This window comes from Mesoplodon mirus (assembly GCF_964341445.2).
Source record: "Mesoplodon mirus genome assembly, chromosome: 19".
Classification (NCBI taxonomy): domain Eukaryota; kingdom Metazoa; phylum Chordata; class Mammalia; order Artiodactyla; family Ziphiidae; genus Mesoplodon; species Mesoplodon mirus.
Window position 1 is genome coordinate 59,896,076 of NC_138995.1, and position 27,650 is coordinate 59,923,725.

The 27,650-nt window shown below is 46.4% G+C and overlaps 1 protein-coding gene across 1 annotated transcript; it reads right to left on the reverse strand.

Annotated features, from left to right (window-relative positions):
* Nucleotides 1-1,074: 1,074 nt before the first annotated feature.
* SIGLEC5 (sialic acid binding Ig like lectin 5) lies at nt 1,075-27,650 on the reverse strand. The gene is made up of 16 exons (XM_082606701.1): nt 27,559-27,650; nt 27,101-27,481; nt 26,599-26,877; nt 26,284-26,331; nt 25,291-25,561; nt 25,064-25,195; nt 24,803-24,946; nt 13,975-14,048; nt 13,517-13,897; nt 13,015-13,293; nt 12,706-12,753; nt 11,729-11,983; nt 11,362-11,646; nt 11,038-11,137; nt 10,088-10,169; nt 1,075-1,694 (listed from the first exon to the last, which is right to left on the reverse strand). Exons 1-16 carry the CDS (start codon nt 27,593-27,595, stop codon nt 1,503-1,505), a joined length of 2,988 nt encoding a protein of 995 aa, XP_082462827.1. The 5' UTR covers nt 27,596-27,650; the 3' UTR covers nt 1,075-1,502.

The following is a 27,650-nucleotide window of genomic DNA, read 5'->3' on the forward strand; positions in this document are numbered from 1 at the left end:
AGTTGTGGCACCCAGGCTCAGTAGTTGTGGCTCTCGGGCTCTAGAGCACAGGCTAAGTAGTTGTGGTGCACGGGCTTAGTTGCTCCGCAGCATGTGGGATCTTCCAAGACCAGGGATCGAACCCGTGTCCCCTGCATTGGTGGGCGGATTCTTAACCACTGTGCTACCAGGCAAGTCCCCATGAAGGACTTTAAATGCTGGGACAGATGCTTGCAATGTACTAAGACCAGGAAGCCACAAACAGGTTTGTGCAGGAGAGTAAGGGTCGGCCCTCTGGCTGTTGGGAAGATCCCTTTAGGATCCATAAATGAGATGGGGAAGGGACTGGAGGTCAGGAAGTGATGGAAATGTGCTGCAGGAATTGACAGATAAAAGTGAGGCAAGGAGATAAAGATTGTGAACCGAATGTCAGGCTGAGGGGCTGATCTTTCCCTGGGGAGGCTTCGAAGAGTCCTGGGAAGGAGAATGACATCAACAGGTTGCCACCCTGTCCTCTGTGCCTGGTGTAAAAAATGAATAAAGTGAAGCCTCAATTTAATAGAGTCAGGAGACCAGAGGGAGACCTCTCACTGCCTGTGTGAGTAGAGCCCAACAGGAAGAAGAAAGACAGCTCTTCTTTCCTGGCAAGGACTCTGCCAATGAAAAGCCAGCGACTCTTTGTTTACTCTAGCCCCCAACTTCCTTTGCCCCTCTATAAAAGCGGTCTCCTTCCCTTGCTGTGTCAGAACTTGCACATGGGGCCTCCCTGGTGGCGCAGTGGTTGAGAGTCCGCCTGCCGATGCAGGGGATACGGGTTCGTGCCCCGGTCTGGGAGGATCCCATATGCCGCGGAGCGGCTGGGCCCGTGAGCCATGGCCGCTGGGCCTGCGCGTCCGGAGCCTGTGCTCCGCAACGGGGGAGGCCACAACAGTGAGAGGCCCGCATACCGCAAAAAAAAAAAAAAAAAAAAAAAAAGAACTTGCACATGGCTCACAATGGTTGCAGACCCCAAGTTGCCATGCTCAGCTAATGCGGAATAAACCCATGTTTGCTGGAGAAATGTCTGGCTGTCTATTTTTTTCAGGTCAACACTAGTCACCCCCAGCCTCAGGAGAACTTGCCAGGAGGACCTTTCTGTTCAAGGAAGAGAAACCAGCAGACACTAAGTGCACGCCACATGACGGGACCTCTGTTAGTTGATTTTTATGTTCTTTCTTTAATTCTCATACAGCTTTGAGGTAAGACACATGATCTCTGATTTACAGAATGGAAAACTGAGACACAGAGAGATGAAGTGAATTGCTTGCTAACGATGCCTTAGGAAGTGCTGGAACCTGCATTTGATGGAGCCCAAGTTTCTCTAATCCTATCACCTGTCTTCTTTCTGCTCTACCTGGGGACACTCATACAGTAGTTAATGCTAATACTGCCACAAAGGCTTCATCAACTAGTCCCTGACTTCTCCTTTTCCCCACAGAGGCTGTGATTCCTCCAGCCAGGACCAAGCTCTGGGCGAGTCCTCATTAGCTTGTTTTGATCTCTGAGTACTCGGTGATGCTGGTGGCCTCCTGGTCCAAAGGCTCCCGAGACTTCATCCCGTGAAAGCTGAGGGAGGCGTAATGGAGCTCCTGTTGCTCCCCTGAAGGCGGGGCATCCTCTGCAGGGGACGACGTCTGGTCTGGGGGGCCGTCTGGCCAGGGCTTTTGCCTGGAACCCTGAGTAAAGGGGGAGAAAAGGGAGTCAGAGAAGGAGTAAGGCAGGCACTTTCCCCTCCAAGGGAAAGTCGGCCTGATGGGACATTTATTCATTCATCTTCTTATTCCACACGTGTTTCCTATGAACTCAAATATTCACTCATTCATTTACAATTTTGTAATACTAAGACTGATTAGGCCATATCAAGGGCTTACGAATCGTATTTAACCTTCACAAAAAGCCCCAGTATGAATGATACTCTCATTATCCCCATTTTACAGGTAGGAAAACTGAGGTGGGGAGAGGTAAAGTAACTTGCCCAAGGTCACTCATATAGTAAATGGCAGAGCCAGGACTCAAACCCAGGTCTGTTGTGTTACTGACAGTGTCTCCCATGCCAAGTCCTGGGCGAGGGGCCAGGTGGACTGTGTGAGCAAACAGACATGGACCCTGACCTCAGGCAGCTTACAGTCTGCTAGGAGCACTGGATTAGAGACAAGTAAACAAAGCAAATTTCTAACTTCGCGGTGTATTGTGAGATACCTTATGCCGAAACCAGAAAAGAGATGCCAATTCTGGTTTCCCTGGTGGTGCAGTGGTTAAGAATCCTCCTGCCAATGCAGGGGACACGGGTTCGAGCCCTGGTCCAGGAAGATCCCACATGCCACGGAGCAACTAAGCCCATGTGCCACAACTACTGAGTCTGTGCTCTAGAGCCTGTGAAACACAACTACTGAGCTCGCGTGCTGTAACTACTGAGCCCGCATGCAACAGCTACTGAAGCCTGCATGCCTAGAGCCCTTGCTCCGCAACAAGAGAAGCCACTGCAATGAGAAGCCCGTGCACCGCAACGAAGAGTAGCCCCCACTCTCCACGACTAGAGAAAGCCTGCACGCAGCAACAAAGACCCAACACACCCATAAATAAATAAATAAATAAATAAATTTTAAAAAGAGATGGCAATTCTGGATCCTGGGCCTGGGCTCCATAAAACAAAAATGAAAATAAAGCAGGACCCAAGTCTCCCGGCAAAGATGGTACCCAGATACTGGTAAGCCATTCCCTTCTCTCTCTCAAGTCTGCCCACACGCCTACATCATCACGCTATAGAAGAGTATGTTGAAAGCAACATTAGCCTTCAAAAGTAGCTCAGAAAGAAAAATAAAATGTGTTCCAGGTTAGGAATAAATGGCTTTATGACCTCAGCAAAAAAATAGAATATCCAGACAGAGCTGCCCGATTTGACATGAGCAAGGTAAAATGAAATGACAAAGCAGCTAGGTGTATTGACGCTACCGCAGCCAAAGAGGGAGAAATAAGGATGTGCGTCCATTAATAATAGCCTTACCATATATTAAGAAGGGATTAAATTGATCATGATAAGGCAACATGCAGCTCAGATGAATAAACAGGAGAAAGTGATATGTGCATTCTTTCATTCAATACCTCTTTGCCAAGTGCTGGCTATGAGTTAGGTGCCGTTCTTGCAAATGAGGACATAAGAGGAACTGAAACAGACCAAAATACCTGCCTTCATGCAGTTCCTTATTAGAGGGGGGAATAGTAACATTAGGTAACAGTTGTAAGCAATTTCCCCATGACCTAGGCACATTTCTAAGCATTTCTTGTAACAACCCAAGGAAACAGGTACCACCATATCCACGGTCTCATTTCCAGAAGAGAAAATAAAGAAACAGAGAGGTTAACTAACTTGTCCAAGGTCACACAGCTTGGAAGTGGTTGGATCGAGGACTTGAACACAGGAAGTTGAACTCCAGGGACTATGAAGCTCATCGCTTTACTATTCTGCCTACAGTATGAAAGTTACAGAAAGGTTGAGAGTAAAATAATGGGGAAAACAAAGCTCTCTGTCACAGTTCCTGTCAAGATAGTGAATTCACACATGCCACTGGCTCTATTCACCAAGATCCAACAATAGAAGAACTACAGATGGAACTACAGGATGACAAAATTTTATAAATCAATGAGTTGATTGCTTGATTAATCAGTTGATCACACCGAAGTCCCTAGGGGGAAGTAAAGGCTAATGTGAACAAATGGGGTCGGGGAGGTGATGTGCTGCAGCCCAGGGCTGGGGAATCTGCCTTGTTGATGAGAGGATGTTTCCCCTCAAATGTGCTTGAATTCTGCTCCTTTCTCTCTTCTACTCTTGCCTTGGGACAATCATTGCCTGTAGAATTCAGAGAGCGTGGACAGGACAGTGATATGCAGGTGGCCAGAGGTAAGTGCTGGATAAGCACCGTAGTTTCCCTGGAGTGAAGAGGATGAGAGCAGAGATGGAGCCTCACTGGCCTTTGGGATTCTTGTCGTCATTTTCTCCTTTCCAAACTCCAGAGTCTAGTGGATCAAAATCCACGAAGAGTCCCTGCCCAAAGCTCCTTCTCTCTGAGGGTCAGAAGGCAAAGGGGTGACTTAAGCTGCTTTCTTGGGGGGACAGGAAGTGGAAATGATGGGCAGTGGTTTTGGTGCCTGGGGGAGCTCCACCCTGGGGCTGGTCCCCGTTGCTCCTTTGAGCTGATACAGACTATCATCTGCCTTTCACCTTCACCCAGTCAGTACTCCAGACAGAGTAACTAACATCCCCAGGGGAATATGCCCTCCCAGCTCACAGGACTGGACACCTGTGGAGTGTAAATGTACCAGAAGGAAAACAAGCCAACGGAACCTGGGAACTTCCTGTACCTCTAAAGCACAAGTATTAGAACACTTTGATCAAGGGTTTAAACTAAGCACGCTAAATGCACTAAGAGAAGTGAGTGATGATATTACCATCATGAAAGTGAGAACAAGAAATTAGGTACATCAGTCAATAACTCTGCAATATCTTTGTATGGTGACGTAACTAAACATCATGGTGATCATTTTGAAACATACAGAAATATCAAATCACTATGTTGTTTAACAGGAACTAACATAGTGTTGTAGGTCAATTATACTTCAATAATGAACAAACAAGTAAACTCATAGAAAAAGAGATCAGATTTGTGGTGATCAGAGGCGGGAGACTGGGGGAGGGGGAATTGGATGACGGTGGTAAAAGGTACAAACTTCCAGTTATAAGATAAATAAGTACTAGAAATGTAATGTACAACAGGATATTTATAATTGACCCTGCTCTATGTTATATAGGAAAGTTATTAAGTGAGTAAATCCTGAGTTCTCATCACAAGGAAAAATTTTTTTCTATTTCTTTAATTTTGTATCTATATGAGATGATGGATGTTTGCTAAACGTACTGTGCTAATCATTTCATGATGTATGTAAGTCAAATCATTATTCTGTACACCTTAAACTTATACAGTGCTGTATGTCAAATATATCTCAAAACTGTGAGGAACAAAAGGAAATTATATACATCAGAAATTATGTACATAAAATGTAAAACAAGAAGTCATGTAATCACATAAATTATGTGAAAAGGAAATGTGTATGCAGTTCTGTAAAAAGTGGAAATATTATGTCTGATAAATAGAATAGGAAGAACCCAATGGCGGAATGAAGAATAGAATGAATACAATTGAAGGCACGTTAGTGAGCTGGAAGGGCCTTTGACGTCTCCCCTAGAAGGAAGTAGGGAAGGATGAAGAACACAACATATGAAGAGAATAGTTGGGACTTCCCTGGTGGTCCAGTAGGTAAGACTCTGCGCTCCCAATTCAGGGGACCAGGGCTCAATCCCTCTTCGGGGAACTAGATCCCGCATGCATACTGCAACTAGAGCCTGGCACAGGCAAAATAAATAAATATTTTTTTTAAAAAAGAAAAGTTACAATCGATAGAGGACAGAAATAGAAAATCTCAGCTCAGATTATAATAGTCCCCAAATGATATGCTTTTTTTTTTTTTTGGCCATGCCACACGGCATGTGGGATCTTAGTTCCCCAACCAGGGATCCAACCCTCCACCCCTGCATTGGAAGCACGGAGTCTTAACCACTGGACTGCCAGGGAAATCCCAACAGTCCCCAAATGAGATAAAAAGGAAATTAAAAGAAGAAGAAATATTTGGACAAAAATAGTGGAGATAAAATTGCCAGAATTAAAGAAAAAATGAACCAATTCAGCTCAAAGGACCCCACAAACACAAGAAAAAAGACAAGGAAAAGCCCACATCCAAATAGAGTATTCTTAAAAATATCAAAACCAAAGAGAAACATATAAACCTTTCCAGGGAGAATGAGTGGATTACCTACCAATGTGTGAGACCTAAGATTTCTAACAGCGAAACTGGGTACCAGAAACAATGAGGGCTTCCCTGGTGGCGCAGTGGTTGCGAGCCCGCCTGCCGATGCAGGGGACAGGGATTCGTGCCCCGGTCCGGGAAGATCCCACATGCCGCGGAGCGGCTGGGCCTGTGAGCCATGGCCGCTGAGCCTGCGCGTCCGGAGCCTGTGCTCCGCGAGGGGAGAGGCCACAACAGTAAGAGGCCTGCATACCGCAAACAAACAAAAAAAAGTAAAAGGAGCAGCTCTGTGTGGACAAATGGTGGGGAAATGAAAAGAAATTGACTACTGTTCAAACAACCTGCCCACAATCTGAAGTGTCACACGAACTTCCATTACCACATGAGGCAGTCTTGGTGTACTTACTTCCCCATTTATTCAGGGGAGTGAGTCATTTGTTGAAATCTGAAACCTCTCAGAAGAAAAATACATCTGCAGCGGTTGCAGGAGGCTAGCTGTTTCTTCTTAAGTAACTGAAGCCCAAAAGGACCAGCTGATTCTTGAAGGAAATGACATTACATGTGCATCAAATTCAGCTGCTTTGATTCAGCAAGCCATGACCGTTAAAAACAAGATTACAAATTTTTCAGATGGTATCTTTATCTCTGAAAAGGAATGGTTCAGCAGGCTTATGGATAAGATCTAAGAATTTTCCAGCTACCAATGCAACAAGATTCTAAATGGCACCCAAGACCAATTTGTGATTTTTTTAAATTAATTAATTAATTTATTTATTTTTGGCTATGTTGGGTCTTCATTTCTGTGCGAGGGCTTTCTCTAGTTGCGGCGAGCAGGGGCCACTCTTCATCACGGTGTGCAGGCCTCTCACTGTCACGGCCTCTCTTGTTGCGGAGCACAAGCTGCAGACGCGCAGGCTCAGTAGTTGTGGCTCACGGGCCTAGTTGCTCCGTGGCATGTGGGATCTTCCCAGACCAGGGCTCGAACCTGTGTCCCCTGCATTGGCAGGCAGATTCTCAACCACTGTGCCATCAGGGAAGCCCCTGTGATTTTTTTTAATTACAAAAACAACCTCATATGTTTTGAAAAAAATTTTTTTTCATTCTGCATACCAGCAATGAGCAATCAGAAAATGCACTTTAAAAAAGATAGCATTTACAATAGTAACAATAACTAGTATTTAGGAAGAAAAATAGCAAAAGATGACCAAGACCTGTGTGAAGGAATTGTCCCTCTTTCTTGAAAACATTTTTTAAAAGACTTAAACGAATAGAGATATCCATTTTTCATGGATTAGAAGACTTAAATTCACAAACAAGTACACTCTTCCTGAATTGATCTATGGATTCAATGTAATTCCAGTCAAAACTCCAACAGGAGTATTTTTTTTTTGGAACTTGACAAACTGACTCTAACATTTAAATAGAACAACAAAGGGCCAAGGATAGCCAAGACAACTTCTGAAAAAGATTCAGGAGAATGTTTTGCTCTGTTAGATACCAGGACTTATTTTTGAGTTTATAAATTCTGTTGACTGTAGACACAGTTCTGACTCGGGGACTATAAAATTGACCATTGAAATAGAAGAGGCCACAGAAAGAGGCCCCCCCATGTATGGAATTTTGATGTATGGCAAAAATGGCATGGCAGATCAGCGGGGGAGGGAGCAAAGGACTATTCTAGAAATGAAGGAAGAACATATATAGATCAACACTGCACACCACACACAAAACTCAACTCCCAGTAGATGAAGTCTTAAATGTCAACAGGAAAACAGAAAACTTTTAGTAGAAACTATACTTGAATATCCTTCTAATCTTAAGATGGGAAAGAGTTTCTTTTTTTTTTTTTTTTTTTTTTTTGCGATACGCAGGCCTCTCACCGTTGTGGCCTCTCCCGTTGCGGAGCACAGGCTCCGGATGCGCAGGCTCAGCAACCATGGCTCACAGGCCCAGCCGCTCCGCGGCATGTGGGATCTTCCCGGACCGGGACACGAACCCACGTCCCCCGCATCGGCAGGCGGACTCTCAACCACTGCACCACCAGGGAAGCCCGAAAGAGTTTCTTAAATGAGACCCAAAAGGCACTCAATAGAAAAGAGAAGACTGGTAAATATGGTTATATTACAATTAAGAACTTACCATAATCAGAGGTCACCTTTAAAAAAAGTGAAGATAAGCTACTCACTGGGAGAAGATATTTACCATGTATATAACCAGAAAGAAAAAAAAAACAGTATAAAAATGTATAAAGCACTCCAACAAATTTAATAAGAAAAAGTCAAACATCCAGTAGGGGAATGGGCCGTAGATGTGACCTGGCATTTTATAGAGAACATGTTCATATGCCACTGAAGACATAGAGAGATTTTTGTTTTCATTGGTAACCAAGGAAATGCAAACCAACACCACAGTGAGATGGTGAGATGACAAAAAAAAATTGAGAAAACCAAGTGTTGGAGAGATTATAGCTCAACAGAATCTGATAAGCACCGATGGGAGTATAAGTGAATGCAGTTGCTTTGGAAAACCATTTGTCATGATCTTGTAAATATGAACTTTACATACCCTATGACCTAGTAATTAAATTCTTAAGTAATGCTAAAGAAAAATTCTCGCATGTGAATACAATGAGACACGAATAAGAATGTTCGTAAGAGCCACACCTGGAAACAACTCAAATGTCCATCAATACAAGCTTAGATAATAGACATAATAATAAAATGAATTATTATACAATGGAGAACTGCAACTTTATGTAAAATATGAATGACTCTTTGCGACCTAATGTTGCATCTACAAAACGAGTCCAAGAAGAGTATGCAGAACGTGAAGCCCTTTGTAGGTTCAGAAGCAATTAAACTAAACAGTGTACATTTTTGGTAAACATATATGTGATAACACCAGCAACAAAAGATTTAGAGCAGGGCTTCCCTGGTGGCGCAGTGGTTAAGAACCGCCTGCCAATGCAGGGGACACGGGTTCGAGCTCTGGTCCGGGAAGATCCCACATGCCGCGGAGCAACTAAGCCCGTGTGCCACAACTACTGAAGCCCGTGCGCCTAGAGCCCGTGCTCCGCAACAAGAGAAGCCACTGCAATGAGAAGCCCGCGCACCGCAACGAAGAGTAGCCCCTGCTCACCACAACTAGAGAAAGCCCGCGCGCATCAACAAAGACACAACGCAGCCAAAAATAATAAATAAATTAAATTAATTAATTTAAAAAAAGAGAGATTCAGAGCAGTGGTTACTGAGGACGGATCAGGGAGCAACATGGGTAGATAAAAATTATCATTAATGTTTGAAGTCTTAGGTTGGACGGGAGGTTTACACTTGCTTATCATATTATGAAAAACAAAGCGAACACTGCTTGTTCCAGTGATAATAGCTGGGTCACGAACAAAGCATTTTGGATAACTCCATTTAGGGCAACGCGGGCCCAATTTTAAGAAAGAGAAGAGGGGTCGTGCTGGACAGGGATAGAGTGAGAGACAATTACAGACCCTGCCCTCTCGAGGACTTTACAAATACGATGAGAGGGTGGAGGCAGGTAAATGTAGTGATGTTGTGTGATGTGACCCTCAGGACAGGGGTGGACTCAGAGCTCTGGGGATATAGAGAAGGGAGGGATGGGCGTTGACAGAGAGGGAGAGGACAAAGGCTTCCCAGAGTAAGAGATGTTGATATTGGAGCCAGAAGGAGGAGGCGAGGTGGTCTGGTTGACATGAGGAAGGGAGGGCGTTTCAGGTAGAAGGAACTGTACGTTCAAAGGCTCCAAGTCGTAAGGTAATAGATTGCTATGGAGACAGTGAGAAGGCCAGTGTAGCTGGACCCTAGGGCAGGACCAGTGGCTGGAGCGGCCATCAGGGGAGACCTCAGGAAGGACTTCATATATCAGACCAAGGATTAGGACCTGATTCTCTAAGCAATGGTAGCAAACAACAGCTTTGATACTCCAGAAGGGCTGGAAAGTACTGGTTTGGGGGAGATGGTTCTGGAAGCTTGTATCTGGCAAAGAGGTGAGGTTGGCTCCGTGGTCAGCAGAGGACCATTGCGTCTGGGGGATGAAGGGGAAGGACAGAAGGGGAGTCAATGCCCAGGTGTCTGCCTGGGGGACCAGGGAGGAGCAGGAAATACTGAGGAACTCAGTCTGGACCCACCGAGTGGACACGCCCAGGACTCCCACTGCAGGAGAAGACGCCCACATCACTCACCCAGGCAACGATACCCATGACGGGGTCTTCATCATCCGCACCCGCTGGTCTCCTGGCTGCCTGCTTTCTGCGGGCTTTCACTCTAAGAGAAGAAACCAGGGTAAGAGAAGAGAAGAAACTGCAGCCAGGACGGCTTGGGCAAAGGGGAGCAGGCTGCCCCCACTCCCTGGTAAGACAACTCAGGCATCTGGACCCTGGAACCGGACTCGGAAGCCTTCCTGACGTGCAAGTGAGGGCTTCATCCTCTTGGATGACCAGGACCTTGGCCAAGACTGAATTTCCATCACTAAAGACCCCACTCACACAGGAAAACTTGTACGTGAATGTTATTATTATTGGCAAATGATAGCCAAAAAGTGGAAACAACCCAAATGTCCATCAGGGGATGAGCGGATGAGTAGAAATATGTTCCATTCATACAAGGGGACACTATTTGGAAATAAAAAGAAATGGAGTACTGACACGTGCCACAACGTGCGTGAACCTTGAAATCATCACGCTAAGCGAAAGAAGGCAGTCACAAGGGTCCACATATTTTATGAGTCCACTTATATGAAATGTCCAGAATAGACAACTCTAGAGGGACTAAAAACAGATGAGTGGTTGTCTAGGGCAGGGGATGGATCGCATGGGATGACAAGGGGTGTGGGTTTCCTTTTGGTTTCATTTCATGGGCTAATGAAAAAGGTCTATCAAAATCATCGTGATGGACACACAACTCTGAATAGACTAAAAGCCAATAAATTGTACACCTTAAATGTATGGGAATTCTATCTCACGAAGGCTGTTACCGATTCCCCCCCCCCCGCAAAAAAAAAAAAGACCCCCTCTGGATCTAGTCTACTCAGCTCTGCCTTTTGGGATTAAGTGACCTTTCTGGGATTAAGTGACATTTCTCTGGACTGCCTACCACACACCTCCCTGTACACCTCCCAAGAACACAGGCTTACATGCAAAAGGAGACAAGGCACACACACAGTGACAGCAAGGCCATGGCACCGGCACCTGCAAGGGCCCCACAAACCACTCCGGTCAGGGATGCCGGTTTCCCTGCAGAGGAGAGGGCTGTGAGATGAGCTCACTCCGAAGATTCAGTCTCTTGCCTTCCCGCCTCCTTGCAGAACTTACTGGAGAACCCCCTCAGGTCTGAGATGGAGCACCCTGTCCTAACAGCCACCGTCTGTCCAGGCGCCAGCCCCTCTCCCACTAAGCATCATCTTCTAGGACCTTAAAACCTTTACCCCTAAGCCTCTGCCCCCAACAGGCCCCCTGACCTGGCAGCAGCAGGACAGTGGCGCTCTGGGCCCCGTGGACGTTCAGGGCCTCGCAGCTGAGTCTGAGGCCAGAGCTGAGCCCCTCGCGGAGGCTCAGGGAGCTGTTGGCCCAGGGCCCAGCCGAGCTGGAGGTGACCTTGAAGGAGGCGTTGCTGAAATTCCCCTCCAGCAGCCCCTCCCCCAGCCGCCAGCGCAGGGAGGGGGCCGGCTGAGCTCGGGAGGAACAGTCGCAGTGCAGACCCTCATCTTCTTGGGAGCAGGAGGGTCCCAGCAGCTGCGGGGGGTCTGTACAGAGGGAGGAGAGTCAGCGGTGCCTCTCCCCTCCCCTGGGCCCAGGTGTCCTGCCCCCAGGGGTCCCCGCACTCACAGACCACGGAGAGGCTCAGAGAGGTATTTTGGGAGCCCAGAGGGTTCTGAGCTCGGCAGGTGAATCCTCTTTCTGCAGCGCCAAAGCCTGGCAGCTCCAGGATCTTGGTGCTGGAGATGCGGGTGGCGTTCAGGGCTGGGGAAGCCCCGAACCAGCTCAGCTGTGCAGGGGGGTTGCTGTCAGCAACACAGAGCAGCTGCAGAGCCTGGCTCTCCGAGATGAGAAGGGATGAGCTGTTTTGCAGAGTCTTGAGGGCTTTGGGGGAAAGTGCAGCGAGCACTGGGGGAGGTTGAGGTCTCATCCCTCCCGCCTTCCCAGGACCTAGTTGGCCTCTCCCTCTCCTCCCTCGACCCGCTAGCTTGCTTCGGTGTGGGTTCCAAGGCTGGACCCTCACACCCTAAGGAGGCTGACCCAACGTGTCTGGGCCTCGTATCTTCAGGGGAGGCTCAGTGTCTCAATGGGACAGGCCTGGGCTGTTTGGTGGAAAGTGCACAGAGAGCCTCAAGCCTTGGGAAATGGATTCAGTGAAGGCACCAGGAAGTGGGACTCAGGAGGCTTCTGTGGAGCAAAACCACAGAGCAGAACCATGGTGAAGTGAAATGGGCTTTGAACAGAGTGTGTGAGTGCGTATAAGTGTGGTGTGTATGTGTGTGGGGCCTGTATGTGTATGTCCATGTGTGTGTAGGTGCATGTGTGTATGTGTGTGTATTGCCTGTGCATGTGTGTCTGTGCATTTCTGTATGTGTAGAGATGTAGATGTGGATATGTGTGTACGTGCATGTATATATGTATGTGTATATGTGTATTGAATCTGTGTGTGGACTCGTGCCTGGGAGGTGGGGGAGGGAGGGTGGTGATTTTTATCGTTGCTCTTCCAGTACGTACGTGATGGCATTCAAGCCCTAATCCCACCCTCTCTGCTTGGAGGTGGTCCCAGGAGCTGGACCCAGCCCTGGAGAAGAGAGGTCCCTTCCTACCTGTGACATTTCTGAAGGAGAGGTTGATGCTGAGGTTCCACGGAGCATCTAGGATGGAAAGATATGGCCTTGCTTCAGAGGTGAGGAGTGGGATGGAATCTGACCCAGCACCCAAGGAAGGAAACCAGGAAGCGGGCATGGCTGTCCTTCATGGCCTCTCCCCACCTCGGCTCCCCAGGCTCAGATCCATAAAAGAGCGAGCTGGCCCTCGTTCTATCCCTGCCTTCTACACACACACACACACACACACACACACACACACACACACAGCCGACTGCCCTCAGGGACCCAGCCCCCCTCCAAACTCACAGGAGACATTGAGCCGGATGGTTCTCTCCATGGTCACTTGATCTCCTGGGAGGTCCACACGACAGGTGAGGTTGGTGCCATGGTCCTGGGGCCTCGGGGTGAAGGTGAGCATCGAGGAGTGGAGGGTCTCTGGGTCCATGGCACCAAGGGCATCCCCCGCCCAGGAGAATGAGAAAACTCTTCCCCCATCACAGACTAGTGACAGGCGGCAGGTCAGCTTTGTGGGGCGGCCAGACTCCAGAGCCTCCAGAAAATGGATGTCAGGTTTCTCTGTTGGGGCTGAGGAGAAGAGAGGGAGATGCCTGGGCCCCAGGGGGGTGGGGGCCCAGAGTGTGACCCTGAGAGGGACCAGTGCCTCCGAGCCACAGCTCACCCCAGGTTCTGTGTCTCTTGTGCACCCCTAAACCCCAAGACCTGGAGCAGGGAGTGGTCCTGTGTCCTGTTCCTGTTCTAATACGGGAGTCTCCATGTTCCAGGGTCCTCTCCTGGGCCCCTGACATACCTGTCACCTGCAAATTCAGCTTCTTATCTCTGTAACTGTATTTCACATCACCTCCCTCCACTCGGAAGAAATAGACTCCTGTGTCGCTCATCCTGGCATGTCCGATGTTCAGGGAGCAGCTCTTTTTCCTGGGGTCCCCGAGGAGGTGGAATCGGCCCTGGGTCTCTGGCTTCACTCGTCTCCCTGGGTTGTCTGTGGCCACAGGATCACTGCGGTGTATGCTGTCCCCTTCCCGGAACCAATAGATGAAGGGTTCTCCATAGGAGTACCACGAACTCCAAGGGTAGGAGAAAGAGCAGGGCACGTGGACCCCCAGGCACGCCTGCACCGTCACTGATTCCTGCACTTGGAGCCAGTACCCTCGTTCCTCCTGCAGGGACCCTGGGGGACACAGAGGCTCCGCTGCAGCTCCAGCCCCTCCCCCACCCTTGCCGCCCCTCCTCCCGCGACCCACTCACCCGCCCAGAGCAGGGACAGCAGCAGCAGGGGCAGCATGTCCGCGTCCGCCAGCGCAGAGCCCGGGTCCAAGTGCCTCCGTCAGGGAAGGAAGCGCCGCGAATGTGGAAGCCCCAACAGGAAGCCAGTGGGCGACAGAGACAGCCTTGGCCAAGCAGAAGGGGAACTTGGACGGCACAGGCCGTAGGGGTGAGGTGGGGACTGAGAAGTCATTTTGTCCCACCGTCGTCCCCCCCCCGCCCTACGCTGCAGGGGAAGATCCTGAGGCCCCCAGTGTTGGAGACGTTTCACCGGATGTGGCTCTGAAATGATCTCCTTCCAAACGATGTTCACGTCCACAGTGGGATCGCCGAGGGGGCCAGTGCCCAGAAAAGAGAAACAGGGTCTAGCCCTGCTGATCCGGCGGGACCCATCCTGCGGCTGAGAAACACTGAACATTCTGGAAAAGAATATTGAAAAATTTCTCAAAACCATTCACGTTCGGGCAGGAAAGAAGCTTCCAGACCCAAATACGGTATACGGTGGAACCCAGGAAGGAAAGCTGAACATTAAAAGCTCCTTTGCGGGCTTCCCTGGTGGCGCAGTGGTTGAGAGTCCGCCTGCCGATGCAGGGGACATGGGTTTGTGCCCCGGTCCGGGAAGATCCCACGTGCCGCAGAGCGGCAAACGGGGGTGTTGGTCTTCATGGATCTAAGGGTCTTGTGGGGCCAGCCGTGGAGCACAGGCCCATGAAAAACAGGGCGGGGAGGGGTGCGTGAAGGGAGACCCTTGTCCCATTCAGTGGGCACCTGGAAAGGCTAGTATAGGAGGAGCATAATTCAGGACCCCTCACTCTGCACTGCCTTTTAAAAAAAAAACCCAAGAAGGGCTCAAGCCACGTGTGGAAATAACCTGTAAACTTACTGCTCTCTAGAGAAGAAATTTCATGAAGGTTTCCCAAATTTGGCAATGATCATAAACATTTTAGACACTCCAGTAACAAGCTGTAGGATTGAAAGAAACTTTCTTTTATGTTTATATAGAAATACATCTATTTTTTAGTTTCTTAAACTATAAAAATAAAAAGAAATTTCCATCAATTGTGCCAGTGGAAATAATGTCTCTTCTTTCCATTCTCTCTATTTTAGATAGAACATACTTATAATTAATAATATTATTAGTATCATATTAGTATTGATTAATATACCAGATAATTCTCCTATAAAGAATCAGCCCAAAAGTGTGGGGAACAGGTGTTACACAGGTGTGACACACAGGTGTGCCTTACTATTAAGAAAAGTAGTCTATAATTTTTCTGAAATGACTTATCTTTTGGTTTGGAGCATTTTAGCTTTTATGGTTGATGAAATATGTTTTCTTATTTGAAAAGAAACTAAGATGTGTGCCTACGATATGTGACCTTTAAGAAATATGTATATTTGGTCTTCACCCACAGTTCCTGACTCACAGCTCCTAGAACACCTGGAATTTTCTGATCCCATAGGACATATGGGAGCATCTTTTGCTATAAGATTTGGTCTTTGTTCTCAGTTCCTAAAACAGGTGACATGGGTGTCCCATTTTACACTTGGGTGCCACGTTTGTATTTTATTCAGTGACATTTTTTGTTCTAAGGAGGGATCTCAACATTTGTATAAATGTCAGGCTCCACAGAACCTAGGACTGGCCCTGCTGCTGGATCCAGGTGAACAAGAGGTGACGAGCTCTATCCCCTCAGTCCTCACCTGTTGCAGGGAACATTGTTGAACAAAGCAATAAGGGCCAGGTTCCACAGGGTTGTGCTGCACAAATTCACAGCAGGTGGTGGTCTAGCAAATCTCAAGCTGGGATTATCAAAGAACAAGAAACAACAAGTGTTGGTGAGGATGTGGAATAAAGGGAATCCTTGTACACTGTTGGTGGGAATGTGAATTGGTGCAGCCACTGTGGAGAACAGTATGAAGGTTCCTCAAAACTAAAAATAGAACCATCAAGCACTTTCGCTTTTGAGTACTTATCTTTAAAAAAAATGAAAACAACAATTTGAAAAGATATATGCACCCCCATGTTCATGGAAGCATTATTTACAATAGCTAAGACATGGAAAGAACTTACATGTCCATCAATGGGTGAATGAATAAAGAAATTGTGCTATGTGTACACAATGGAGTATTCTTCAGCTATAAAAGAGAAGGAGATCCTGCTTTTGCAACACATGGATGGGACATGAGGGCATTATGCTAAGTGAAATAAGTTAGACAGAGAAAGACAAATATTATATCATCTCATGTACATGTGGAATCTTAAAAAAATCAAAAATCAAATAAACTCATGGATACAGAGAACTGATTTGTGGTTCCCAGAGGTGGAGAGTTGGGTCATGGGCAAAATGGGCAAAAGTGGTCAAAAGGTACTAACTTCCAGAATAAAATAAATCAATCATGGGGATGTAATGTACATCATGGTGACTAGACTTAATAATACTATTAACTATAATAGTATAGTTAATAATACTGTACTGTATATTTGAAAGTTGCTAAAAGACTAGATCTTAAAAATTCTCATCACAAGAAAAAGTTTTTAGCTATATGTAGTGATGGATGTTAACTAGGCATATTTGGTGATCATTTTGCAATATATTCATGTATCAAATCATTATGTTGTACACCTGAAACTAACGTAATGTTATATCTGTATCTCAAAGAAAAAAATATATATATAAAAGATTTTTAAATCTCAAGTCGGGTCCTTAGATTAGAGTGGTCCAAGGCTACCAGGCAGTGTTCCCTAGTTGAAAGGCTCCACTGGCCTTTAAACACCTGCTTAATGAATTACTTATGTTAAATCCCCTCTGCCAAAATACATAGTGTGGCTTTTATGTTCACTATTGGCCCTGGACTGATAAACTCTCAAGAGATGAAAAAAAAAATTGGGTGATTTCAAATGCCCTTAAGATAAAACTCACAGTCAACTGGAAGTAAAAGAGAAGTTCTCTAAAAAGATAAAGGGTGTCTTCAGAAACAGCATACTTAATGGAGCAGCATAGGTTCTACCCTAGTAAGGCAATAATTATAGGTAAAAGGTATAACAATTGAAAGGAAAAATAAACCAGAGTTTTCTCTTCATAAATCTATGTATACAGAAAAATCCAGAAGTATATACACACACATTTGGGGGCTTAATAAGAGAGCACAGGGCTTCCCTGGTGGTGCAGTGGTTAAGAATCCACCTGCCAATGCAGGGAACACTGGTTCGAGACCTGGTCTGGGAAGATCCCACATGCCGCAGAGCTACTAAGCCCATGCATGCGCCACAGCTACTAAGCTTGCACTCTAGAGCCTGCGAGCCACAACTACTGAGCCTGTGCGCCTAGAGCCCGTGCTCTGCAACAAGAGAAGCCACCACAATGAGAGGCCTGTGCACCGCAATGAAGAGTAGTCCCCGCTCGCTGCAACTAGAGAAAACCTGCACGCAGCAACAAAGACCCAATGCAGCCAAAAATAAAATAATAAATAAATACATTTTAAAAAAATAAATAAATGAGAGCACAATTAAAGAGACAAATTTTAAAAATCAATTGCATTCCCATATCACAGTAATAAATAACTGGGATTTTATGTGAGAGGCCATTGACAATAGCATCAAAAATTAGGATATGCCTGACATTTGGAAAGGAATATAACAAAAGTATAATGTGCATGACCTCAGTGGAGGAAATTATAAATAGGTCTTGAAGGACATTAAAGACATAAATAAATGCAAAAATATGCCACATTATAGGTGTGGAACAACAGAGTATAAATATGCATTCTACCCAAGTTCATCTGAGGAATGAAAACAATATGTCACCAAAACCCCAAGGGGATTTTTTGTGGAACTCGATAACTCCATTGTAAAATTTATAATGAAGTAGACATTTCAAGGATAGCTAAGGTTACCATGAAGAAGAACAATGTGTGGGGCACGGCTCTGAAAGATATCAATAAGTAGTACAACGTCCTAGAAGATAACTTATGTATAGAAAGAGGGATAGGCCGGTAGACCGATGGAACAGGAGGGGGAACCTGGAAATAAACCTCAACCACAGGAAGCATCCTGTGTGACAGAGAAGGTGATACAAAGAAGTGACAAAGAGATAGCCTTTTCACCAACCTTGTGGGCAATAAGGGATCTGAAACAGTCAAATGAAATTGCACCCCTAGCTCATACCATGCACAAAATCAAGTGCAGATGCTCTGAAGACCTATTGTTTTAGAGAGACAAAACAATAGAGCTGTTAGAAGATAATCTAGCAGGAGGTGTCCATGAACTGGTGGTAGGGAAGGATTCCTGAACAAGACAGAAATAGCACCATCTATAAAAGAGAGACATTGAAAACTCGAACTGTATTAAAATGAAGAACTGTTCATAAAAGACACCACAGGGAGTGCCGAATCATTAGCCCTCAGGTGGGAGCAGATACTTACAACACATATAACCATCAAAGTGTCAGTATCCATGATATAAGAATTTCTATGAATACATAAGGAAAAGGAAATATAGAAAAATGGGTACAGTTGAGCAGGGGCCTCAGAGAGGACAACATACAACAAGGCCATCAATGAATAGAAAGCTGCTGCACCTCACTGCGATAAGGAAAGCACACACATTAAGACAATAATAGGGTATTACTATACGTGCTCCAAGTTGGCACCTATTAAAGTATCTGAAAACACCAAGTATTAGGGAATATGTGGAGCAGTCATTGTTGAAATATAAATTGGTCCAAGCATTTGAGAGGAAATCAGCATCATCCAATTAAATGAGGATGTGCTTGCATCAGGGCCCAGAAATTCCACTCCTTGGATGCATGTTCTAGAGCAGCCATGACCAATGGTAGCCAAACCCCACATGTGGCAATCGACTGCTTGAAAGATGGTTATAAGAATGGGTGCTGTAAGGGGCTACAAGGGCCTGCTGCTATAAGGGCTAAATACACACTGGAGCTCCAGACTTAGTACAAGGAAATGAATGTGAACTATTTTGGTATTCTGAGGCCAATTCCAATGTGTCTGTAATTTCACCCACACCACCAACAAGCAATTCTCAGACACCAGCAGGGTGTTCAAGAATTCAATTCAATCCAACTCAATTCCGACAGTGTCTACCTGTAAGTAGCATCAGATCCCACAGGTTAAGAGTTCAGTCCTTAAAGACTGCCCCTCCCTCCCAGCTTCAGGTGCCAATTTCAACTCCAGGTTGTTACCTGTACATCTGATCTGCTGGCTAAAGATAGAGGTTCCAAAGACTCTCTCCTCAAGTTCAATAAATCTGCTAGAGCAGCTCACAGACTCAGAGAAACACTTCACTTCAGAGATTACTGGTTTATTATTATAAAGGAATACAACTTAGGAACAACTGAATGGAAGAGAGGTATAGGGCAAGGCATGGATCAGGGCATAGAGATTCCATGCCCTCTCCAGACCTGTCACTCTACAACCACCTCCACCTGTTCACAAACTTGGAAATTCTTTGGATCTTCCACACTTTGGGGTTTTTAATGGAGGCTTCATTACATAAGCATGATTGATTGGATCATTGGCCATTGGTTATTGATCCAACCTTCAGCTCCTCTCCCCTTTCTGGAGGTTAGGGGGGGCAGAAATGATAGTTCCATCCCTTTAGTCACATGGTTGGATCCTTGGGCAACAAGTCCCCATCCTTAGCTATTTTCCAAAAGTTGCCTCATTAAAATGACAAAAGACACCTTTACTGCTCTCAGCACTTAGGAAATGCCAAGGGTTTTATAAGTTCTGTGCCAAAACAGGGAAGAAGACTAAACATATGTTTCATGTTATGGATCGCAATATCACACTACCACATTAATAATTTCATAATGATTACAGATTGATGAAATAGAGTTTTTAATTTATTTTATTGAAGTATAGTTGATTCAGAATGTTGTGTCAATTTCTGTTGTACAGCAAAGTGGTTCAGTTATACATATATATGTTCTTTTTCATATTCTTCTCCGTTATGGTTTATCACAGGATATTGTATATAGTTCCCTGAGCTATACAGTAGAACTTGTTATTTATCCATTCTACATATGATAGTTTGCATCTGCTAATCAGAGACTCCCAATCCATCCCTCCCCTACTCCCCTTCCCCCTTGGCAACCACAAGTCTGTTCTCTATGAGACAATAGAGTTTTGATATATTTGTTAAATAAAATATATTATAAAAATTAACTTCACCTTTAAAACTTCTTCTTAATATGGCATTTAGAAAACTTTAAATAACACATATGGCTCCTAAATAGAGCTAACATTATGTTTTTTATCAGATAGTGACCATAGAAAAAATATTTCCCATGTTCACCAGGATATATAGTCAGGAATCCTCTGGCCTTCGTACCACTGACAGACAGTAGAAGCAGCTCTCAAGATTGAAATTTCAGATGTTGCCCAGGAACAGCCTCATTCCACTCACCCCACATACTCTGTCCTGGATGTTGGGAGTCAGAAACAATTGGGGTGGGTGAGACGGGAAGAAACTGCGGCCGGAAGCCACAAGGTAGAGAGAGAAATGCAGAAGAGGAAATTTCCTCATAACCTGGGCAAGGAAAGCTGGCCCCTGAGGCTAGGGAAGAGCCCAAGCTGGCCCACCTCAGGGGCACAATGCCCATCCTAATAAAAGTAAAATAACCCAAATGACTGAGTTGGGGAAATGAAACAACTATTTTTACATTCGAGAAGAGTTACAGACTTCGTATCAGTGAAAGGAGTGTGTATATCATACATATACTTTTAAAAATTAATAATTATATTTTTATTGAGGTGGTATTCACATGACATGAAAATACTAATGATAATTTTGGATGTATCAACTTTTGGAGGGTGAGATGAAGAGGAAACTAAAATGACAGTGGATGATAAAGTAACTTGAATGAGGAGGCTCCCTCTTGTGGAGGAGAGAGGAAGCACTGTTGAAAGTTCTAGACCCCATGACAATGGAATGAGGATTTGGGAGATGCCTCTTGGCGCCAGCAGCATGGGCACCAGACACAGACATCCAGGAAAAGACTTTCTATGTTGAGAATGAATGGTGAGTTTTTGCAACATGATACCTAGTATCCTATTTAAAGTGTTTTCTGTCATGAAGGACTATTTTCTCCTGCTGCCCCCAACACTTACACAAAATACACTTGTATTTAGTGCTCTGGAAATGCAGGAAGATATCTATCAGAAAGAAAACGTTTAAAAACGTTCCCATGTACAACTGCATCGAAAAGAATAAAATACCCAGGAATAACTTTCACCAAGGAGGAGACAGATCTGTACTCTGAAAACTGTAAGACACTGATGAATGAAATTGAAGAAGCCACAATGAAGTCAAAGATATACCATGCTCATAGATTGGAAGAATCAATATTGTTAAAGTATCAATTATACCCAAAGCAATCTACAGATTCAATGCCATCCCTATCCAAATACCCATGGCATTTTGCACAGGACTAGAACAAATATTCCTCAAATCTGTATGAAGCCACCAAAGACCCCAAATAGCCAAAACAACCTTGAGAAAGAAGAACAAAGCTGGAGGCATCACACTCCTTTATTTCAAACTGTACTAGAAAGCTACATTAATTGAATATAGTCAATAATACTGTCATAATTTTTTACGGTGACACATGGTTACTAGACCTATCAGGGTGATCCTTTTGTAACGTATTTGGTGGCAGATCACTCTGTTCTACATCTGAAACAAACATAAATTTATGTCATCTATACTTTAATTTAAAAAAGATATTGAGAGATACTAAGATTTCATAATTGGACAGCAAGAGCACTACATATAAATGGAAAGATTCACAAGAGGATGTCATAAAAATTTTTAGACTCCTGCACAGCAAAGAAGAAAGAGAGAAGGAGAGAAAGACAGTCACAAGTTAAAGACTCACAATTTAAGGGGAAAAATTAGGAGTTTGAGGATTATATATACAAACTACTATATATAAAATAGATAACCAACAAGGACCTACTGAATTGCACAGGGAACTATATACTCAATATCTTGTAATAACCTATAATGGAAAAGAATCTGAAAAGAATATATGTATATACGTATGTATGTATAGCTGAATCACTTTGCTATACACATGAAACTAACAGAACATAAGTCAACTATGCTCCAATTTTTTAAAAAATTCACATCTAGAATAAAGAACTCAAATCAATAAGAAAAAGATTGCCCAATTTTTATTTTTAAATGGGCAAGAAGCAAAACAGGAATTTCACAAAAGAACACATTCAAATGACTCAGCATCATCACACATAAGGGAAATACATTTAAAAGGCAATGAGGGACTTCCCTGGTGGTCCAGTGGAATAGAATCTGTCCTGCAATGCAGGGGAAGTGGGTTCAATTGGGGAATTAAGATCCCATGTGCCTCAGGGCAACTAAGCCCGAGCGCCACAACCACTGAGCTGGCGCGCCTCAACTGAAGAAGAGAAAAACCCCACTCTACAACTAGAGAGAAGACCAGGCACCCCAGTGAAGAGCCCACGTGATGCAACAAAAGATCCTGCATGCCACAATGATGATCCCACATGCTGCATCTGAGACCCGACACAGGCAAAAATAAAAATTAAAAAAAAAATTTTTAAAGATAATGAAATACTGCCGCAAATGGATTGCAACGCTGAGTATTGAGCACGTAAGTAAAACTAGTGCAGCTAAGGATGTAGACAGATCAGAACACGCATATATGATGGTGGCATGTAAATTCATTTGACTACTCAAGAGAACTCTGTGATGGTACCTTCTAGAACGAAATATATGCCGACCTTATGATGAAGCAGTTCCATACTCACCAGGAAAATGGTGCTAGTCCTCCTATTTTCCTCACAACATTCATAACAAAGTTATTTTGAAAAAGCCAAAGTTTGGAAACAAACGCAATGTCATCATTTTTTTTTTTTGCGGCACGCGGGCCTCTCACTGTTGTGGCCTCTCCCGTTGCGGAGCACAGGCTCCGGACGCACAGGCCCAGCAGCCGTGGCTCACGGGCCCAGCCGCTCCGCGGCATGTGGGATCTTTCCGGACCGGGGCACAAACCCATGTCCCCTGCATCGGCAGGCAGACTCTCAACCACTGTGCCACCAGGGAAGCCCCGATGTCATCATATTTTAGAGTCGATACATAACTGGAGAAATAGTCACACGTAAAATACAATTTTAAAGACAAAAACTATAGCAAAACCAAAAATGAATTATTGATACATGTAAAAACATGCATAATCTGAAAAACATAATACTGAGAGAAAGTACAAAGACTGGCACACGCATCCATTGGGACAGAAACGGGAGAGCCTGACCCTTAAGTCTCCAAAATACCTGACCCTGCCGTCTCTCCCGCCATCATCGTGTCTTTGCTGTCCTGCTCCTCCCTGCCAAGCTGTAGATATGGGTGCATTTCCCCTCACCTTCCAGGCTGCCTCACCTCTTAGCACATCTCCCCCTGAGCTGCACATCTCCTTCTCCTTCATGTGAGATGGGAGAACGGCCTTTCCACCTTCCAACCTCAGCCTAGCCCCCTTCGTTCTGACAGTGTGACCTGACCACCAGGGGTAGGTGGAAAGAATCTGTTGAACTTGGTGGTATAAGCAGGGTGTGTACATACATAAACATCCATCTAATTGTACTCTTCATATTTGCATATTTTGCTCAATTTAAGCTAGGCATCAAAAAACAATGAATAAACCAGAAGCCTTAGTTGTGTGACCTCCCTGGCGGTCCAGTGGTTAAGATTCTGAGCTTCCACTGCAGGGGGCGTGGGTTCAATCCCTGGTTGGGGAACTAAGATCCCGCATGCCACATGGCCAAAAAAAAAAAAAAAAAAGAATAATAAGAAGAAACCTTGTTTGTAACAGATCACTCAAAAATAATGGTAGATTAAGAGATCATTTTGTTGAAAACTCTCACAGGAAAACTAAAAGGTAAGAATGATTTTTATATTATTATATTACTTAATAATACATTCAAATAATGAAATGTTGTGATATTTTACACTAACTATTATGAGGTAAGCAACTTGAAACCAAGAAAGAAAATCTGTTTTCCTGATTCTACTGTGTGTGGATGTCCACATTGATAGGGAAGTTTTGGAGACCAGAAACTCAGGTGTTAACCAGGTAATTTCTGGGTCATGAGAGGAGAAGCCCTTTGCAGGGCTGGCAATGCAGGGAGGAGCAGGGTGGAGGAGAGGGCTGAAGGAAGACCGACATCACAAGCAGGGGAGCAGGTGGGGAGTGGCGCTTCAGAAACAATGGGGCAGGCAGTGAGGGTGCGTCATCAATAACCATGTTTTATTTTCTGTATCTTATGACGTTTTGACATCTTAAAAAGCTTGCTGGCCTGAAAAGGACACCACCTCGCAATTGTTAGAGACAGAAAAGGGCTCTTCCAGGACCTCACCTTTAAAATGCAAACCAATCAATCGCTACCCCATAATCCCCAACCACCCGTTTTGCTACCCCTCACTCGCCAAGCCACTATTTCCCTTACCCTAAGTCACTCACGAACAGGTAACAGACTACTGCAGGTCACCCCTGCAGCCCAAAGCCCACCAGAATTATTCAAATGAGCGGATCCTAAAGAAATTTCCCTGCGCAGCCTTGCCTTTCCCATGGAAACCCCAATAAAGGCTTCTCTGCACCTGCTCCTGCTTCTTGAGCAAAACCAGGTGCTTCCCCTTTGGCCCTGCCCAGCGTGACGTGCCACCTACGCTTGGAAAATGTAAGTAATAAAAGTCTCCTTTCAACGGTATTGACTCTTCATGTCATCACGCAAATTAAAAGCTCGTGGTTACAAATGAGACAGGGTTAGAGTCGAGCGTTTGCAGGGAGAAGCTGACAGTGATGTCCCCACGCTGTCTCCTGGGCTCTGCATCCTCACGTGAATCCCGTCTTGAGAAGGAGGGAGGCTCAGCCCTGCTGCCTGGTGACCTCCACACCTGCAGACCAACACTGTCTCAGGTCAGAGAGTCGGACAATTTAACTCTAGCTCCAGCCCCACGTGGAACTCGAGGGCCATTTACCAGACTTCCCTGGAGAGGAATGGGTCTGCTCACCTGGTGTAGTAGATCCAGGTGAGGCCATAGGTGAGGAGGAAGCCAGCCCCCATGAGGGTCCCTCTGATCAGGGTGATGACCAGGGGCCAGGAGCCCTGCTGAGCCTCAGTCACACAGCTGCAGCAAGAGGGGCTTTCGGGGGAGGGCAGAGGAGGGTGAAGTTCTGTCCCCAGACGCCAGCCGCCCACACAGCCCAAACACATGACCAGGCTGCCTACCCCTGTCACCTGTCCTGCAACTCATTCTGCACAGTGAGGTTGACAGAAACTTGCTGGGAGCCCAGAGGGTTCTGAGCTCGGCAGGTGAATTCTCTTTCTGCAGCGCCAAAGCCTGGCAGCTCCAGGATCTTGGTGCTGGAGATGCGGGTGGCGTTCAGGGCTGGGGAAGCCCCGAACCAGCTCAGCTGTGCAGGGGGGTTGCTGTCAGCAACACAGAGCAGCTGCAGAGCCTGGCTCTCCGAGATGAGAAGGGATGAGCTGTTTTGCAGAGTCTTGAGGGCTTTGGGGGAAAGTGCAGCGAGCACTGGGGGAGGTTGAGGTCTCATCCCTCCCGCCTTCCCAGGACCTAGTTGGCCTCTCCCTCTCCTCCCTCGACCCGCTAGCTTGCTTCGGTGTGGGTTCCAAGGCTGGACCCTCACACCCTAAGGAGGCTGACCCAACGTGTCTGGGCCTCGTATCTTCAGGGGAGGCTCAGTGTCTCAATGGGACAGGCCTGGGCTGTTTGGTGGAAAGTGCACAGAGAGCCTCAAGCCTTGGGAAATGGATTCAGTGAAGGCACCAGGAAGTGGGACTCAGGAGGCTTCTGTGGAGCAAAACCACAGAGCAGAACCATGGTGAAGTGAAATGGGCTTTGAACAGAGTGTGTGAGTGCGTATAAGTGTGGTGTGTATGTGTGTGGGGCCTGTATGTGTATGTCCATGTGTGTGTAGGTGCATGTGTGTATGTGTGTGTATTGCCTGTGCATGTGTGTCTGTGCATTTCTGTATGTGTAGAGATGTAGATGTGGATATGTGTGTACGTGCATGTATATATGTATGTGTATATGTGTATTGAATCTGTGTGTGGACTCGTGCCTGGGAGGTGGGGGAGGGAGGGTGGTGATTTTTATCGTTGCTCTTCCAGTACGTACGTGATGGCATTCAAGCCCTAATCCCACCCTCTCTGCTTGGAGGTGGTCCCAGGAGCTGGACCCAGCCCTGGAGAAGAGAGGTCCCTTCCTACCTGTGACATTTCTGAAGGAGAGGTTGATGCTGAGGTTCCACGGAGCATCTAGGATGGAAAGATATGGCCTTGCTTCAGAGGTGAGGAGTGGGATGGAATCTGACCCAGCACCCAAGGAAGGAAACCAGGAAGCGGGCATGGCTGTCCTTCATGGCCTCTCCCCACCTCGGCTCCCCAGGCTCAGATCCATAAAAGAGCGAGCTGGCCCTCGTTCTATCCCTGCCTTCTACACACACACACACACACACACACACACACACACACACACACACACAGCCGACTGCCCTCAGGGACCCAGCCCCCCTCCAAACTCACAGGAGACATTGAGCCGGATGGTTCTCTCCATGGTCACTTGATCTCCTGGGAGGTCCACACGACAGGTGAGGTTGGTGCCATGGTCCTGGGGCCTCGGGGTGAAGGTGAGCATCGAGGAGTGGAGGGTCTCTGGGTCCATGGCACCAAGGGCATCCCCCGCCCAGGAGAATGAGAAAACTCTTCCCCCATCACAGACTAGTGACAGGCGGCAGGTCAGCTTTGTGGGGCGGCCGGACTCCAGAGCCTCCAGAAAATGGATGTCAGGTTTCTCTGTTGGGGCTGAGGAGAAGAGAGGGAGATGCCTGGGCCCCAGGGGGGTGGGGGCCCAGAGTGTGACCCTGAGAGGGACCAGTGCCTCCGAGCCACAGCTCACCCCAGGTTCTGTGTCTCTTGTGCACCCCTAAACCCCAAGACCTGGAGCAGGGAGTGGTCCTGTGTCCTGTTCCTGTTCTAATACGGGAGTCTCCATGTTCCAGGGTCCTCTCCTGGGCCCCTGACATACCTGTCACCTGCAAATTCAGCTTCTTATCTCTGTAACTGTATTTCACATCACCTCCCTCCACTCGGAAGAAATAGACTCCTGTGTCGCTCATCCTGGCATGTCCGATGTTCAGGGAGCAGCTCTTTTTCCTGGGGTCCCCGAGGAGGTGGAATCGGCCCTGGGTCTCTGGCTTCACTCGTCTCCCTGGGTTGTCTGTGGCCACAGGATCACTGCGGTGTATGTTGTCCCCTTCCCGGAACCAATAGATGAAGGGTTCTCCATAGGGGTACCACGAACTCCAAGGGTAGGAGAAAGAGCAGGGCACGTGGACCCCCAGGCACACCTGCACCGTCACTGATTCCTGCACTTGGAGCCAGTACCCTCGTTCCTCCTGCAGGGACCCTGGGGGACACAGAGGCTCCGCTGCAGCTCCAGCCCCTCCCCCACCCTTGCCGCCCCTCCTCCCGCGACCCACTCACCCCCCCAGAGCAGGGACAGCAGCAGCAGGGGCAGCATGTCCGCGTCCGCCAGCGCAGAGCCCGGGTCCAAGTGCCTCCGTCAGGGAAGGAAG